The 18,539-nt window shown below is 43.4% G+C and overlaps 1 protein-coding gene across 4 annotated transcripts in view; it reads left to right on the top strand.

The window, feature by feature from the left end:
* GMEB1 (glucocorticoid modulatory element binding protein 1) overlaps window positions 1-18,539 on the top strand; it is a 37,677-nt gene that overhangs the window by 11,602 nt on the left and 7,536 nt on the right. For 2 of the 4 annotated variants that reach the window (XM_055140257.1, XM_055140258.1), the window contains exons 3-8: window positions 2,578-2,690; window positions 4,815-4,939; window positions 6,748-6,851; window positions 10,218-10,375; window positions 12,044-12,175; window positions 14,012-14,149. In XM_055140257.1, the coding sequence (XP_054996232.1) occupies window positions 2,578-2,690; window positions 4,815-4,939; window positions 6,748-6,851; window positions 10,218-10,375; window positions 12,044-12,175; window positions 14,012-14,149 (770 nt within the window). The remainder of the gene's footprint in view (window positions 1-2,577; window positions 2,691-4,814; window positions 4,940-6,747; window positions 6,852-10,217; window positions 10,376-12,043; window positions 12,176-14,011; window positions 14,150-18,539) is intronic. The other 2 variants (XM_055140259.1, XM_055140260.1) reach the window with 2 other exon arrangements.

Raw genomic sequence — 18,539 nt, 5'->3', positions numbered from 1 at the left:
TACATCAAGTAGCAAGTTCTTTTGTTTTTGTTTTGGAGCTACACCCAGAGTGCAGAGCCGGGGGTTACTCCTGGCTCTGCAAGGAATCCCCTCATGGGCTCTGGGAACCATATGGGATGCTGGAATCAAAGCCCAGGTTGGCCACATGCAAGGCAAGTGTCCTACCTGTTATACTATTTGCTCCACCCCCTCAGTAGCCGGTTCTTTTTTTTTTCTTTTTGAGCCACACCTACTGATGCTCAGGAGTTACTCTTGGCTCTGCACTCAGGAATTACTCCTGGTGGTGCTTGGAGGACCATATGGAAAGCAGAAGATGGAATCGAACCCGGGTCGGCCTTGTGCAAGGCAAACGCCCTACCCGCTGTGCTATTGCTCCAGCCCAATAGCAGGTTCTATTTTTTTTTTTTTTAATAGCAGGTTCTTAAAGGAGATACATGATCACTCTGATAGAAGCATAGATCAGGTGGATACAAAAGTCTATATCAGACTATTTATTCCCCACAGTGTTGAACTGGCATAGGCCTGATGTGCTAAGCCTAGTGATACTCAGGTCTAGTCATGTTCAGGGGCCACCAAGGTTACACCTGGCAGTCCTCGGGGATCTGTATTGTGCTGGGGATGGAACTCAGTTTCTAGCTCACCTAAGGCATGTGCCCGAGCCATTTGTCTATCTCCCTGATCCAAATAGATGGATTTCAGGAAACACTTTTTCTATGTAGTACCTCTAGTTACTGTTAATTGCTTTGGGCATAGCCTTTTACTTTATTGTTTTGTTTTGGGGCATACCCAGTGGTACTCAGGGACTATTCTCAGCTTGGTGCTCAAGGGTTGCTCCTAGTGTTGCTCAGAGATCAAACTCATACCTTCTACATATAGAACATGTGCCCCAGCCCATTGAACTCTCTTCAACCCTGTGTCATGGACTTTGTTTGGTTTTAGGGGAGGCAGGAATGGGAGCACACCTCGCAGTGCTTAGTGCTTAATCCTGGCACTGCATTTAGGGATCAGTCCCAGTGCTGCTTGGAGAACCATATGTAATACTAGGGATTGAACCCAGGTCAGCTGCCTGCAAAGCAAGCACCCTATCCATTGTACTATATCTCCAATCTGAGATACGAACTTTCAAAGTTAATAAGGGAAATTAGGAGATAGCTCAAGTGGAGGACCTGAGTTTTATTTCCAGTATTTCATTTCCCCTCCCTTACACTGTAGAACTGCTGGCCTAGAGCACTAAATCTGTCACATCCGCATCTCTTGCTCAGTATTACTGGGAATGGCTCTAGGTCCAGGTGGCCCTAGGCCCCTGTGTTTGGTTCCTATACATTAAAAACAAAACCCGAAAAAATGAAGTTTTGAAAGGGCATTGGGGAGATAGTTCAAGTAATAAAGCAGATGCCTAATGTGTTGGACCCTGAGTTGGATCTCCAGTAACATGTGACCTCATTTAAAAATAATAGTAAGGGGCCAGAGTGATAGTACAGCAGGTAGGACACTTGCCTTGAACACAGCCAATCCAGGTTTGAACCCTTGCACACCATATGGTCCTCCAAGCCCAACAGGAAGGATCCTTGAGAACAGAACCAGAAATAAGCACTGAGCACCACCAGGTGTGGCCCCAGAACAAACATACCAGCATTTGGATTGGAGCTAGGGCTCAATGAACTGAGCACACACTTTCCATGTGGGAGGTGTGGATTCGCTCCTAGTGCCATGTGAGTTCTCTCACACTATAGTGATTTCTCTCCTGAGCACTGAGACAGGAGTAGCCACCAGCACTGTTGGGTGTGGCCCCAAAACAAAATAAAGTAAAATAAGATTAATAATAAAGAAAAAAAAAAGATTAATAATAAAGAGGACCCAGGGGAGAGCTCAGTTGCCTAGAGTGTAAGCAGCTTCTAGGTCTGCAACTTCTGGGTCTGCAAGCTTAAGGTTGTGATTCCATTTCCTGTGTCACCGTACTTGCTGAGTGCTATCATGTCACTTCTGCTCTATGTGATTTCTCCACCCCACAGTTTCCAAGTGCATCATAAAGTATGTGAGCATCTTGGCCAAAGAGTATGATTCTGTGCAAGCATGTTTAGGAGTACTACTGTGGCGGTGGGGGGTAGGGTGGGGGAGCGATAGTACAGTGGGTAGGGTGTTGCACAGGGTTGGTTGACCCAGGTTTGATCCCTTGCATCCGATATGGTCTCTCAAGCACCACCAGGAGTAATTCCTGAGTGCAGAGCCAGGAGTAACCCCTGAGCATTGCCAGCTGTGACCCGGAAAACCAACAACAACAACAAAAAAGAGTACTACTGTGGGGGCCAGAGTGATAGTACAGTGGGTAGAGTTGGTGAGCTGGGTTGGTTCCCTGGCATCCCATATGGGTCCCCAAGCCCCACCAGGAATGATCCCTGAGCACAGAGTCTGGAGTAAGTCCTGAGCACCTCCAGGTATGACACAAAAACAAAACAAAAAAACAGGGAAAGAAAAGCACTAGCATAGTGGTATATTAATTTTATTCCTTTTGAGATAGATTAAAGCAAATTTCTTAACCCCATGCTGTGAATATTAATTTTTTCATGATTTATGTAGTTTGTTTATCGATGGACACTTTTACAACAGGATTTATGAAGCTGGGTCGGAGAACAACACAGCAGTTGTGGCAGTAGAAACTCACACGATACACAAAATTGAAGAAGGGATTGGTAAGTCTTTTGTTTCATTCTAGTACCTTTGACCTTATCTTAGATTTCTTTGACTTTTTTGTTGTTTATTGGTACTAGGATTGTCACACATGAAAAACATGTACCTTATCCGTGTCACCTCCCTACTCAAGACTAGAGGCTCAGCTCTTGTAGCTTATGTTTCTCTCCCTACTCTTTTATTCTGTTGATACTGCAGTCGTCAAATGATGATGACACGTCTAGAGACACCACTGAATAAGATGGTAGGGCTGCCTGGATTCATTCCCTGGCATCCGATATGGTCTCTGAAGTCTGTCAGGAGTGATCCCTGAGCAGAGCCAGAGTAACCCAGAGTACCACAGGGTGCAGCCCAAAATCAAACAAAAAACTTAAAATTTTCCAGGCTTTAGGAACAATTGATCTCTATACTTAAATCATTCCCATAGTAAGGTAGGAATAAAAGAGCTCTGTGGGTCAAAGATTTAGTACCTAAGTAAAGTTCTCCATACTTGTATTGTGTGTTGCTGACCTGGGTTTGAACCCTGGCACTGCATATGGTCCCTGATCACCACCAGGAGTGACTATTGAGCACAGAGCCAGAAGTGAGCTCTGAGTGCTGCCACTTGTGGCCCAACTCCCTCCCAAAAGTATCATGCAAAGAAATTGGAGCCTTGAGGTTGGTCTCTGTCATTTAGGGAAGTTGCTGATGAAGACTGATTTAGTGTTGACTTGAAGACTATAGAAAGAAGCAAAGAAATTCTGAAACTAGACAGCCTATGTTTTGTTTTTGTTTTCTTTTTCTACTTGTCTCTTTTGGGACCACACTTGGCAATACTCAGGGACCACATCCAACTCTCTGTTTGGAGGTCACTTCCAGTGGTGCTCAGGGGACCATGTGTTTCTCCTGCATGCCAAGAATGTACTTAGGGGCAGAAGTGATAGTACAGTGAGTAGGGCGCTTGCCTTGTACATAGCTGACTCATGTTCGATCCCCAGCATCCCATATGGTCCCCTGTGAAGAGCCAGGAATAACCACTGAGCATGGATGGGTATGACCTAAAAACCAAAAACAACAACAACAACAAAAATGAATATGTACTTAGCCTGTTGAAGTATCTCTCAGGCTCCAAACCTAAGTGTTAATCCCTTTTTCTCACTTCTTAGTTGTTAAATTCTATATACATATGTATATACACAGGAAATAATCACTGCCACTTGGGGATTGTTGTCAGAACTAAATAAGATTAAGTATGTAGTACAGTGGTTAGGCATTTGCTTTGCATGCAGCCAATGGTGGTTCAGTCCCCAGCATTACACATTACACATCTACCTTAAGCCCCACCAGAAGTGATCCTTGAGCTCAGAGCCAAGAGTAAGCCCAAAGCACAGCTGGCAAGTGTTACCTAAAACCCCAAACCAAACCAAAACAAAACAAAAGCATGTATCACAGGGCCAGAGAGATGGTACAGAGGTTAAGGTGCTTGTCTTGCATGTGACTGACTTTGGCTTGATCTCTTGGCACCACATAGCCCCTGAGTACTATTGGACACGGTCCAAACCTCTACTTCTCCCCAACAAAAACCATGTAGCATAGTGTCTGGCACATATGTGAGAATTCACTAAGGGGGCTATTATGCCAAACTTCTTTTTTTTTTTGCCACACCTTGGAATGCTCAGGCGCTACTCCTAGCCCTGCTCATGCTCACTGCCACCAGTGCTCAGTGAACCACACAGTTGTCAAGGATTGAACCTGGTCTCCTGCTTGCAAAGCATGCCCTCAGCCCATTGAGCTATCTTTCTACCTCAGTTATGCCAAACTTCTTCTAGAGGATTTTTTGTTTGTTTTGTTTTTGCTTTTTGGGTCATACCCGGTGATGCACAGGGGTTACTCCTGGCTCTGCACTCAGGAATTACTCCTGGTGGTGCTCAGGGGGACCGTATGGGATGTTGGGAATCAAACCTGGGTTGGCCGCGTGCAAGGCAAACAACCTACCCGCTGTGCTATTGCTCCAGTCCCATTCCAGAGGATTGTTAAACAGTATCCATAGTCTCTCAGAGGAAACAGGTAAAGATATTAGGTTAGAGTTTTTGGGTAAAAGAATGTACAATAAGTTACTGTTTTGTTTTATTTTTTTCTATTTTCAGATGCAAGCACTATAGAAGCAAATGAGGATATGGAAATTGCTTACCCCATAACATGTGGAGAGAGCAAAGCTATTCTCCTTTGGAAGAAGTTTGTTTGTCCAGGAATAAATGTGAAGTGTGTCAAGGTAATTATTTTCTCTTCAGGACCTATTTTGGGGTGCCTTGTTTCCAAGGGTATATTTTCTATATCTCTTCCATCAAATCAATATTTTCAATTTTGTGGCTGTAGTCCCATTGTATCACAGAAGATAAATAGAAATTTTTGGAGTGAAATTAACCTGGATTTAAATTGTACCCGAATACAATTTCTATTTTGTTTTTTGTTTCTGCCCACACTCAGCAATACTCAGAGATTACTCCTGGTTCTGCACTCTGGGATCACTCCTGGTGATGCTGGGGAGACCATATGCGATTCTAGGAATGAAACTCATGTTAACTGGGTTCAAGGCAAACACCTTATCTGTGGCACCAGAAACTGGTTCTGTGAGAGTTATCAATGTGGCTCTCCTGTTCAGCAGTGTATTCCCAGAACCTTGAATGATTCTTGTTCTATTTATAAATAGATATTGAGTGAATGAATGGAATGGTATTACATGTCTACCACTGATTATCTTGAGCAAATTATTTAATATATTGAGTCTCGTGTTAAAATATAAGTAATCATACGGGGGCCTGAGATATAATACAGTAATATAGATTAATACTGATATTAATTATATTAATTGATATTAATACTGATATTAATTCAGATATAATACAGTAGACAGGGAGTTTGCCTTGCAAGTAGCCTACACAGGATCGATCCCTGGCACACCAGGTGGTTTCCCCAAGCAGTACCAGTAATGATTCCTGCGCACATATCCAGGAATAAGCCCTAATCACCACTGGGTGCCGCCCAAGCCTCCTCCTGCCACCCCTCCCTCCTGCCAAAATAATCATGTATACTATAAGGTTGGTAGAAGGAAAATGACATAATATAAATAGAATGCCTTAGGTTAATGTACATTACATAAAGTTTATCAATTATTACTGATAAAAATATTCTCACAGGGACCAGAGAGAGAATTTACCAGGATGAATGGAGCACACGTTTTGCATGCTGGAAACACAGGTTTAATCTCCAGCGTAACATGGTCCCTTGAGCACTATCAGGAGCAATTTCTGAGCCAGCTGTATCCCCTGAACATTGCCAGAGGTGCCTCCAAAAATCAAAGTACAAGAAACTTCAGGAAAGTGCAGTGCAGGAACAATAATCTGTCTCCTTTGGCAGCCAGTACTGTGCCTGTGAATGGTGGTCATCAATGGCATCACCCCAGAATTATAGAGGGTTGGGAATATTTCAAGGCTCTGCAGTACTATTGGTTTCTTCCATACTGTTTTAAATCATACTTATTCTTTTCACCACAACCTAAATCTAGTTATTAGTGCCTGATAGAGTACTTAATTCTTTACAGCATTATACCTAAGTACCTGATTAAAGGCACGCATGGATTTTAGATGCTAATCAATATATCAATCTCTGATCCTCCCTATGTTTCATGTAGTTTTGTACCAAGACAGGGCACTGTGTTCAGAAAAGGGTCATCTTGGGGCCGGAGCGATAGCACAGCGGGTAGGGCGTTTGCCTTGCACGCGGCCGACCCGGGTTCGATCCCTGGCATCCCATATGGTCCCCCAAGCACCGCCAGGAGTAATTCCTGAGTGCAAAGCCAGGAGTAACCCCTGAGCATTGCTGGGTGTGACCCAAAAAGCAAAAAAAAAAAAAAAAAAAAGAAAAGGGTCATCTTCTCTGTCACAGCAGGGCAGGTGTCTCGGATGACACAAGGTCATGACTTTGAGATGTTTGACTGTTCTTTGTACTTCGCAGCTTGAGTTATTGATTTCTTTCCTTGCCTGAATTCACACTGAATTATTTTGGACCTTTTTTTTCCAGTTCAATGATCAATTGATCAGTCCCAAGCATTTTGTTCATCTGGCGGGTAAGTCCACCCTAAAGGACTGGAAAAGAGCCATTCGTCTGGGTGGAATCATGCTCAGGTGAGCAAGTACAAATATCCTTCTGGGTTAGGCACTTTTGCTAGAATCTAGAGAATCTGGTCTTTATTTTGTTGTTGTGATGGTGCTTGGGAGGCCACATGCATGCAAATCATCTTCTTTACCACTATAACCAGATCATAAGCCCCAGTCTTTTAATTCCAAATATTGATTCTGTCTGAAGATAACTTGAACAATCATGCTTTGACCTTCATCATCTTGTTTTAATATCTCTGGAACTTGGGGCTGGAGTGATAGTACAGTGGTTATGGCACTTGCCTTGTATGTAGCCCACCTGGGTTTGATTCCTGGCATCCCCTATGGTCTCCCAAGCACTGCCAGGAATGATTCCTGAAGTGTAGAGCCAGGAGTAATCCCTGAGCACTGCCGGATATGAACCTCCCCCCCTGAAAAAAAGTCCCCAAATAGTTAAAATAATAAAATCCCTGGAGTGAAGAAAAATTTAATTAAATTAACCCTTTGCAGCACCTAGATTAAATTTCTTTGAACATTAGACTGTTGAGTAGAGACCTCTTTGGTCAGTTATATTCAGCAGTAGTATTTAAAAAAAATTTTTGGCTTTTTGGGTCACACCCAGCAACACTCAGAGATTACTCCTGGCTCTGCACTCAGGAATTACTCTTGATGGTTCATGGGGGACCATATGGGATGCTGCGGATCAAATCTGGGTCGGCCGCATATAAGACAAACACCGTACTACTGTACTATTGCTCTGGCCCAGTAGTATAATTTTTTGTTTTGTTTTTGGGCCATACCTGGAAGTGCTCCTGGCTTATTCCTGGCTCTGCACTCAGGGATCACTCTTGGTGGTATTCGGGAGATCGTATGGGGTGCCAGGGATTGAACCCAGTTGACCATATGTAAGGCAAGTGTCCTGCCCACTGTGCTATCTCTCTGGCCACATCAATAGTAGTATCTGACAGTTCTGCTTGAGATCACTAAGCATGCTGGAGAGAGTAAGATGCATGCCTTCCATGTCACTGACCCCAATTTGAACATCACAGTGTGTGGCCCAGGAGGCCACTTCCACCACAAGGGTTGGCCAGGTAATCCCTGGCACTTTGGGACCCAAGCTGTATGACATCCTGGGTCCTCACATTGAACTGCCTGCCCAGTGGCTAAGACTAACTGCACCTGAGCACTGCTTGGTAAGCCCTGCCCCCCACCCCAACCCCCCAAGAACAAAACAAAACCGAACAAAAAGGTTACCAGTGCTTGGCCACACGCAAGCAAGCACAGAAGAGATAGTAATTCTGTACTGTCTCTCCAGTCCTTGTTTTCAACTTACTTTTTTTTTTTTTGGCGTGTGGGGCGGTCCACACAGGGTTTGGTCCATACCAAGTGGTACTCAGGGATTGCTCTTGGCAGTGCTCAGGGAACTATGAGTGCCAGAGATTGAACAGTGTTTGGCTGCATGCAAGACAAGCACTTTCATCCTTATATTATCTACCTGCCTCCTGCCTTTAACTTTTTTAGGGGAGAGAGGGCCATACTAGTTCTCAGGGGACTGTTTCTGGTTTTGTGTATGGGGGTCGTACCTGGAAGCCTTGGGGGACCATGTGGTGCTGGGAAGCAAACTGAGATTGGCTGCAAGCAAAAACCCTTGTGCTATCTCTCCAATCCTGCTTTAAACTTTTTGTTGTTGGGCCATACCCAGTAGTGCTCAGGGGTGACTCCTAGCTGTGCACAGGGATCACTCCAGACAGTGCTTGGAGGACTTACATGCGTGTAGTGGTGTGTTGGCTAAGTGCGAGGCAAGCATCTTATCACTTTACTATCTCTCCAGCCCATGTCTTTAACTTTTTTAAGGAACATGCTTTCCAAAAAATCTATTGTGCTTGTACAAGAGATCAAGCATAAAGATATCCCCTGCAATATTATTATAATGAAAATTACAGTCTGCTTTAATATATAGTTAAGGGACAAGTAAAGTAAATTATACCTTCTCTGAATATACTTGGTATATACTATAGGGTACTGTGCAGTCATTAAAATAAATTTTTTTGTTTTGTTTTTCGACTATATGCAGTGCTAGGGCTACTTTTAGCTCTGTGCTTAGGGGTCACTCAGGACATACTCAGAACTATATGGGGTGCTGAGGATTGAACCTAGGTCAGCTGCATACAAGGCAAATGCCTTACTGCTATACTATTTTTTTCCACATCAGTTATTTTTGTTTGTTTGGGGACCACACCTATCAATGCTCAAAGCTTACTCCTGGCTCTGCACTCAGGAATTATTACTGTCAGTGCTTGGGCAGCCATATGGGATAGCTGTGATTGAATCCAGGTTGGCTTTGTGCAAAGCAAACACCCTACCTGCTGTACTAATGCTCTGGCCCCCCATATGTTTTCAGCATTTGTATTGCAAGCCATAATGCCTAAAATGACAGAGAGAAAGAGAAAAAGAGTGAGAGAAAAGAGGTGCCGGGCATAGAGGCAGGCTGGGGTGGAGAGGGTGTAGTTTGAAGGGGTGGGAGGGAAACTGGGGACACTAATGCTGGGAAACTACGCTGGTAAAGGGATGGATGTTGGAACGTCGTATGACTGAAATGCAGCCGTGAATAATTTTGTAAGCTCTATCTCACGGTGATTCAAGAAAGAAAGAGAGAGAGAGACACAGAGAGAGAGACAGAGAGGGAGGAAATATGCTGAGGGGCTGGAGTAATAGTCCAGAGAGTAAACATTGCACATGGCCACCTCAGGTTTGATGCTTGGCAACCTATATGGACCCTGAACCCCAATGGGAGTGATCCCTGAGCACAGAACTAGGAATCAGCCCTGAATACTATAGGGTGTGTCCCCCAAACCAAAACAAACAAAAACTGATATTTTCATGATTTCAGAAGTGGCAACAAATCTTGTGATCTGGTAATATATTAGTGTTTCATAAAATGCTAAAATCTTTGACACATTCCCCAATTGTGTTGAAGTACGAGCAGTATTTTTCATTTTGGGCTTTAGTTTAAGTGGGATTTTGTGGGGAGATATCTATTACCAGGAGTGTATTCCTGAGCTTATTGATAAAAAGAAAGCTTTCATTATATTTAGATATTGGGAAAGATGAGAGGTATTTGTAACTGTGGGCAGAAGCAAAGAAAATCATGAACCCCAGGATCAAGAGATAGTATTTTAGGTGGGGTGTGGCTCAAAACACAAAAACAAAGCAGAAAACAAAAAAAAAAGAAAATTATATAACCCTTATTAGAATTTTTACCACCTAATGACTTTTAGTACCATTATGCTTCACTAACCTACAGAGGAGAGTCAGCATCTTTTTCTATATTTGTCCCTGGGGCCTAATTTTCTCTAGATGAGGTGCAAGCTGAACTTATCTCTCTGTGCACAGGAAAATGATGGACTCCGGACAGATTGATTTTTACCAACATGACAAAGTTTGCTCCAATACCTGCAGAAGCACCAAATTTGATCTTCTGATCAGCAGTGCCAGAGCTCCAGTGCCTGGACAGCAGACTAGTGTGGTGCAGACACCCACTTCGGCTGATGGTAGGGGGTAGGAAACCACCTGAAAACCCACTGTGTTTTTCAGTACTTTGTTTCTGCTTTGTGCTTCGTTCTTTCTTTTTTAGTTTTATTGGTCTTTGAGTCGCTCCTGGCAGTTTTCACAGCCTGTTCTGGCTTTGTGCTTGGGGGTTGCTCCGGTGGTGCTGGGGAGTCACGCAATGCCGGGGATGGAACCTGGGCTTCCTGCTCGCTGAACATCTTCCCTCTTTGCTGACCTTGCTCTCTGGTCCCTCGGCTGCAGTGTTAGTGAGTTTTGGACTGGGAATCCCTACTGTCAAGGCAAAATGTAGCCACATGAGATTATTATTACGGAAAGAGTATTGATTTTTTTTTGTTTGTTTATTTTCGCTTTGGTCCCTATCTGGCAGTGCTCAGGAGTTACCTGGCAATGCTCATTAATCTTATTTCTTTGCTTGGTAATTTATTTTCTCTAGTGCATAGAGTCCACACTTGTCTATATTATTCTCCCTGTGTGTGTGTGTGTGGGGGGTGGGCTGGAGCGATAGCACAGCAGTTGGGCGTTTACCTTTCACGAGGCTGACCCGAGTTCGATTCCTCCGTTCCTCTCGGAGAGCCCGAGTATCGAGCCCTCGCGCCAGAGCCAGGCAAGCTACCCGTGCATATTGGATATGCCAAAAACAGTAACAATAAGTCTCTCAATGAGAGAGGTTACTGGTGCCCGCTCGAACAAATCGATGAGCAATGGGATGACAGTGACAGTGTGTGGGGTTAAGAGGGGTCACATGCAGCAGTACTCAGGTGACCATATGGTGCCAGGAATTGTCACTGGGGCTTCTCTACTCATTGTCTGTGCTCCAGCCCTTTGAGCTATCTCCTTGGCCCCCATTGCACTAGGCTATATTTTGTCTGGATAAGTTTGATTTTTCTCAGTTCTTTTTAAAAAGTCTTAATATATAGTTGATAACAATTTCCCCCCCTCTGAATCTTCCATCCAGAGCTCTCTTGTTTTTTTTTTTTTTTTTTTTTTGTCTACTTTATTTTTTTTTGGTGAAGGGAAGAGGCGGCTAGGCTCATCAGTGCTCAGAGACTCTCCCTGGCTAGATAGTCAGGGTTTTTTTCTGGAAGTGCTTGGGGAACCATGCGAGGTCAGATATTGTACCTGTTCTCCTGCATATATGCTTCAGCCTGTTGAGCTATTTCTCCAACTTTTTCTGGGTCTATTTTTTCTTGTTTATTTCTCTTATATAGGCTGATAAATAAGATACAGCAACTTCAGTATTTTAGATGCTGAGTTACAAACATGCCTGCAGTAGGGCTCTTGATTAATCGCTATACCTTCCTCTTAAATTATTGCAGGGCCTCCTTCTCCGTACAGAGTCTGGGGGGTAGGCAGCCTGGCAGTTATTCAGTCTCTGTTAAAAACTTGCCTGCTTAAGAAACAGATCATTATTAAGATTTTCTGTCATCTCTCATTCAGAGTAGAAAAAAAAAAGCATCTTATTCTGTGAGGCAGGTTTGTTTTATAAGATTCAGTACTCTTCCTAGCTTGCCCTAGGATTCTAGGTTTCAAAATAGGAACCTATAGGCAAGCTTGACTGTGAGTGTGGATATGAGATAGCTATGACTTTTTTTTTTTTAAATAATATTCACTGTCCTTACATTCACATTCCTCTGATGGAATGCTTTTAGGTAGCATCACGCAGATTGCAATCTCAGAAGAGAGCATGGAAGAGGCAGGGCTGGAATGGAACTCAGCTCTCACCGCTGCTGTCACCATGGCCACTGAGGAGGGCGTGAAAAAAGACTCAGAGGAAATTTCAGGTACTTTCTGGGACTTAATTATCATGAAAGGTTTTTGTGACCTTATTGTCATTATGATTATGGAAACAGAAGACCTTAATTATTTTTGTTGATTTGTTGTTGTTGTGAAGCAGGAAAGGTTTTTTTTTTTTGTTTTGTTTTCTGGGTCACAGCTGGTGATGCACAGGGGTCACTCCTGGCTCTGCACTCAGGAGTTACTCCTGGCGATGCTCGAGGGACCACATGGGATGCTGGGAATCGAACCCGGGTCAGCCGTGTACAAGGCAAATGCCCTACTTACTGTGCTATCGCTCCAGCCCCCAAAGCAAGAAAGTTTTTATTGAATCTTAATTTAGGGAGATGTGAGGAGAGAGAAAGAGAAGAGTACATAATCGAGAGAGAACACAGGCGTCTCCAGAGTGGAAAAAGGCAAGCAGAGAAATGTGTTCAAGGGAGAACATGAGCAAGTCTTTTGCTAATTTTTAAATACATATAATAATGCTAATTATAGCTGTAGGTGCCTTAGGTAGTTCTTGCTTTTTGTCATGCCAACTATTTCTAACATTGGTCCATTTCTTAGATAAACCAAGCTGTAAGTGTCAGAAGAAAAGATAAAGTAATTAATGGTGTAAAGGATGTGGTTAGTGATGACAATTCATTTAATAAATATTTGGTTGAAACTTTTACTAGTTAGATGAAAAGATATAGCCTCTACACTCAGAGTTTATAGTGCCACCTATTTAACATAATTTTTTAACATAGGACTGAGGGAACATACCTTTCATATTTTTATTAACTTTTATCTTTTATTTATATTTTTTTGGGTTTTTTTTTTTGTTTTTTTTTGGGGGGGTCACACCTGGCGATGAACAGGGATTACTCCTGGCTCTTCACTCAGGAATTACCCCTGGCGATGCTTAGGGGACCATATGGGATGCTTGGATTAGAACCCGGGTCGGCCACGTGCAAGGCAAACGCCCTACCCACTGTGCTATCGCTCCAGCCCCTATCTTTTATTTTTCAAATTTTAATTTTGGTTTTATAGACCACACCTGGAAATTATCAGGGTTTACTCCTGGCTCTGCACTCAGGAATTACTCCTAGCAGTGCTCAGGAGACTATATGAGATGGTGGGAATCAAACCTGGGTTGGCCACAAAGTGAGTGCCCTACCCATTGTACTATCTCTCCAGCTCCTTTTAACTTTTTTTTTTTTTTTTTTTTGCTTTTTGGGTCATACCCGGCATTGCACAGGGGTTACTCCTGGCTCTGCACTCAGGAATCACCCCTGGCGGTGTTCAGGGGACCATATGGGTTGCTGGGAATCGAACCCGGGTCGGCCACATGCAAGGCAAATGCCTTACCCGCTGTGCTATTGCTCTAGCCCATCCTTGTTAACTTTTATAATATTAAATATTTAAGGTCAGGGTGTAGCTTAGTGGTAAAGCATGTGCATGCTATGTGTGAGGCCCTGGGTTTGATCTCTAGTGTGAAAATAATAAATAGAACACATTTTAAATATGAATATTTAATTTTAAATTTATATATGTAAATACTATCTTTCTGATCCCTTAATTTATCTTTACTAGTAGAAGGTTCTTATTGCTAGAATCACAACAAATTGAGGGCATGTTGAATTAAAATACTTATCCAAAATTTTTATGCTTTTGAAGAGACCAGATAATCAGGTACCATCTTTAAGAGGCAGCTAGTTTTCCAAACTCTGATTCCCTTTTCCCAGCAATGACACAACAACAAATTCTTCTGAACTAAAATGATTTTTAATTTAATACATGACAGGTATGCCTCAGTGTATATAGTATTGTTTGTTTACTTTTTCTTGTCCCTCTTATGCCAGAAGACACTTTGATGTTCTGGAAAGGGATAGCTGATGTAGGGCTGATGGAAGAGGTTGTCTGCAATATACAAAAGGAAATAGAGGAATTACTCAGGGGAGTTCAGCAGCGGCTCATACAGGCTCCCTTCCAGGTCACAGGTAAGTACTTTCATTCTAATAACAGTGGTCAGTTATTAGGCAGTAATAACTGGACAGATCCGTTAAGCCTCATAGAAATACAGAGATGAATATTATTAGCCCTTTCTTACAGATTAGGTAAGTCACTTGTTTGAAGTCTTTTGTTTTGTTTTGGGGCCACAACTGGCAGTTCTCAGGGGTTACTCCTAGCTCTGCACTTAGAAATTACTCCTGGCAGTGCTCAGGGAACCATATGGGATGCTTGGGATCCAAACCGAGTTAAACACTTGCAAAGAAAGTCCCTTACCTGTTTACGGGCCCTGATCAGAGGTTTTGAATTCGGGCTTGGTCATGCTTTTTCTTTCCACAGGTAACTTTTACCTTTATAAAAGGCAACACGTTTATTTCTTTCTCTGTTTCATCTGTGTGTGTGTGTGTGTGTGTGTGTGTGTATGATTTTTGTAACCCTTATCACCATTGTGATTTACGGAAACAAAAGACCACTTAATTACATTTTTCTGTTTTTTCGTTGTTGTTTTGGGGCCACACCCAGCGATGCTCAGGGGTTACTCATGGCTTTACACTCAGGAATTACCTGTGGCCATGCTTGGGGAACCATATCAAACCCAGGTCAGCCATGTGCAAGGCAAGTGCCTTACCCTCTGTACTATCTTTCTAACCTGACATCTGATTTTTCTTTCTTTTTGGGTCACACCCAGCAGTGCACAAGAGTTACTCCTGGCTCTGCACTTAGGAATTACTCCTGGCAGTGCTGGGGGACCATATGGGATGCTGGGAATCAAACCTGGGTCGGCCACGTGCAAGGCAAATGCCCTACCTGCTGTGCTATCTCTCCAGCCCCCTGACATCTGATTTTTGACAATTATTTCTTTTTCTTTTTTTTTTTTCTTTTTGGGTCACACCTGGCGATGCACAGGGGTTACTCCTGGCTCTGCACTCAGGAATTACCCCTGGCCGTGCTCAGGGGACCATATGGGATGCTGGGATTTGAACCCGGGTCGGCCGCGTGCAAGGCAAACGCCCTACCCGCTGTGCTATCTGTCCAGCCCCTCTTTTTCTTTTTTTTGGGTCACACCCGGTGATGCACAGGGGTCACCTCTGGCTCTGCACTCAGGAATTACCCCTGGCGGTGCTCAGGGGACCATATTGGAAGGGACCATATGTGCAAGGCAAATGCTCTACCCGCTGTGCTATCACTCCAGCCCCAACAATTATTTTCTTTTAGTTAATGGTTCTGACACTATTGTGTTTATCTATAGCTGTTTCTGTTGTTGTTCTGTTATTATTGTTGTTGTTTGGGGACCACACCAGGCAGTGATTGGGGTGCTATACATGACTAAGTCCTTGGGAATTGCTCCCAGCATCACTTTGGGATCATTGTGGAGCTAAGGAGGGCTCCCACATGCAAAGCAACCCCTCCAGTCCTCTGAGCCATCTTCTCTTTTTTGGGGGGAGGGCTTTTTGGGTCACACCTGGCGATGCGCAGGGGTTACTCCTGACTCTGCCCTCGGTAATTACTCCTGGTGGTGCTCAGGGGACCATATAGAATGCCGGGGATTGAACCTGGGTCGGCCCATGCAAGCCAAATGCCTGACGTGCTGTATTATCACTGCAGCCCCATTTGAGCCATCTTCTTACTATTTCTGAATACTCACAGATCTTGCTTTTCTGCTGGATGTTGAGGGTGTTCTAATCATCAGATACAAATGGGGTTATGATATATCTCATTAACTTACATGTTTAGTGAGTTCTCAGAGTTGTTCTTTTTTTTTTTTTGGGGGGGGGTCACACCCAGCGATGCACAGAGGTTACTCCTGGCTCATGCACTCAGGAATTATTCCTGGCGGTGTTGGGGGACCATATGGGATACTGGGAATCGAACCCAGGTCTGCCACATGCAAGGCAAACACCCTACCCACTGTGCTATCGCTCCAGCCCCAGCAGTTCAACGTTTAAAAAGATCAGTTCTTTTATGTTACTCAGACACTTTTAAAAAGTAGAGTAAATATTATGTAAAATGCTTTAATTTAAGGCCCCATTATTAAGAGAAAATAATAAGGTTCTGAACATTATATGTAGTGTACCCTCTTTTGTTTAAGAAAAAGCAAGATTACAAACCCGTATAGGTGTTCTCAGATACTTTATTTATTTATTTATTTATTTATTTTTTTGCTTTTTGGGTCACACCCAGCGATGCACAGGAGTTACTCCTGGTTCTACACTCAGGAATTACCCCTGGCGGTGCTCAGGGGACCATATGGGATGCTAGGATTTGAACCTGGGTCAGCCTGGGTCGGCCTCGTGCAAGGCAAGCGCCCTACCCGCTGTGCTATTGCTCCAGCCCCAGATACTTTATTTTTTTTAAATTAAATTACTGTGAGAACAGTTAGAAAGCTTTCAGGTTTAAGTCTCAGTTATACAATGATCAAACACCCATCCCTTCACCAGTGTACATGTTCCACCACCAAGAACCCCAGTATATCCCCTCATGCCACCCTCCCACCTTGCCTGTGTGGCAGATGATTTTCACTTTACTCTCTCTTTGATTACATTCATTTTTGACAGAAAACCCACTATTATTATTTGGAATTTTCCCCCAACAATCAGACCTGCCGAAAAGGCATCATTAGATAATCTGTTTTCTATTGCTGATAATGAAGAGCATATGATGTCACACGGCTGCAATGATGGGGGCAGGGCGGAACTGGCTCTGCTCTCTGCCCAGACGAGACCCTGAGTGGCTGCCCACAAATGGCTCCTCCACTCCTGAACGGCCATGATCCCAGAGGCACACAAACCAATCTCGGAACACAGTGGCTGCTGGTAGAAATACCTCTGGTCTTAATTTCTCAGATACTCTTAATCAGAAAGAAAATGGAAGGATAACCAAAACATACTTATAAAATGGTTTGTCTATAGGGTAGTGATTCTCAACCAAAAATGGTTTTTCACCACTGGAGACATTTAGCAATGTCTCAAAATGTATTGGTTGCTTCTGTTTGGTATGTGAGATGGCTGACATTTTATAATCAAGATAAAAGGTTTTTCAGACCATCTGCACGATGAAAAGTTTCCATCTCTCCACCCAAAGTGAAGCCCACACCTGGGGTCACTGATGGATAGGACTGTTTGGAACCCTCAGCCATAAGGTCACAGAGTTCAAGGCCAGCTGGTTTCTTCCAAGCAATTGTCATAAGTCCTACTCCCACTAGGACAGTTCCAAGAGGAGTCCACCACTCGGCAATTTCTTATTGGAATTTTAAAGGTTTATTCCTTTGCATTATGTCTGATGGGTATAGTTTTGTCTGTTGTTTTCAGTTATCTTCAGTAGATGGATTAATATAAATTCTCTAGTCTTTTTTTTTTTTTTTTTTTTTGCTTTTAGGGTCACACCTGGCGATGCACAGGGGTTACTCCTGGCTCTGCATTCAGGAATTACTCCTGGCGGTGCTCAGGGGACCACATGGGATGCTGGGAATCGAACCCGGGTTGGCCTCGTGCAAGGCAAATGCCCTACCCACTGTGCTATCGCTCCAGCCCCCAAATTCTCAAGTCTTAACATTACCAGAAACTATAAATTCATTCTCAGTTTGTAAATGTTACTATATTTTAAATGTGTACAGTGAAAAAAGGTAAATAATATAAAAACCAGAGTTTAAATAGCAGAGGTGGTAATTATTCATTTAGGTTTTGAGAGCCATACTGATAGTGGTCAGGGTCTAACTTCCAACTGCCAACTTCTTTGGGGTTAATTCTGGTGGTACATGGGAGATTATGTGATACTAGGAATTAAAACTGGGCCTCCAGGGGCCTGAGAGAGAGTACAGTGCATTGGGTGCTTGCCTTGCACAGGCAGGGCTGACCCAGGTTCAATTCCTGGCATCCCATATGATTGTCAGCACAGCCAAGGAAAGATCCCTGAGCTCAGAGCCAGGAGTAAGCCCTGAACTTACACCACACCCAGGTGTGGCAAAAAAAAAAAAAAAGAAGGAAGGAAGGAAGTTAGGAAGGAAGGAAGGAAGAAAGGAAGAAAGGAAGAGAAACTGGACCTCCAGCATGCAAAGAATGTGCTCAGCATGTTGGGCTCTTTCTCCAGAGCCCTAGAAAGCAGGTGTGGCTGTTTTAGATAGCGGTCAAGGAAGACCTCTCTCTAAGGAAGTGGCATTTAAGCAGAGATAAATGGAAGGAACTAGTCATTTGATAAGCCGGAAGAAGGAACATTTCAGACAGACAAAGCAAAGATCTTGAAGTGGCAACGAGCCTAATGGATTCAATGAATTATGAGCCAGCAAAATAGTATAAGAGTTAAAGCCTCGGGCTTGCAAGTGGCTGACCTTGGTTCAATCTCTGATACCTCATAGTTTTCCAAGTACTGTCAGGAGTGACCCCT

The sequence above is a fragment of the Sorex araneus genome, chromosome 5 (assembly GCF_027595985.1).
Source record: "Sorex araneus isolate mSorAra2 chromosome 5, mSorAra2.pri, whole genome shotgun sequence".
Classification (NCBI taxonomy): domain Eukaryota; kingdom Metazoa; phylum Chordata; class Mammalia; order Eulipotyphla; family Soricidae; genus Sorex; species Sorex araneus.
Note: the sequence above shows the minus strand (reverse complement) of the source record. Positions and strands in the feature narration are given on the sequence as shown.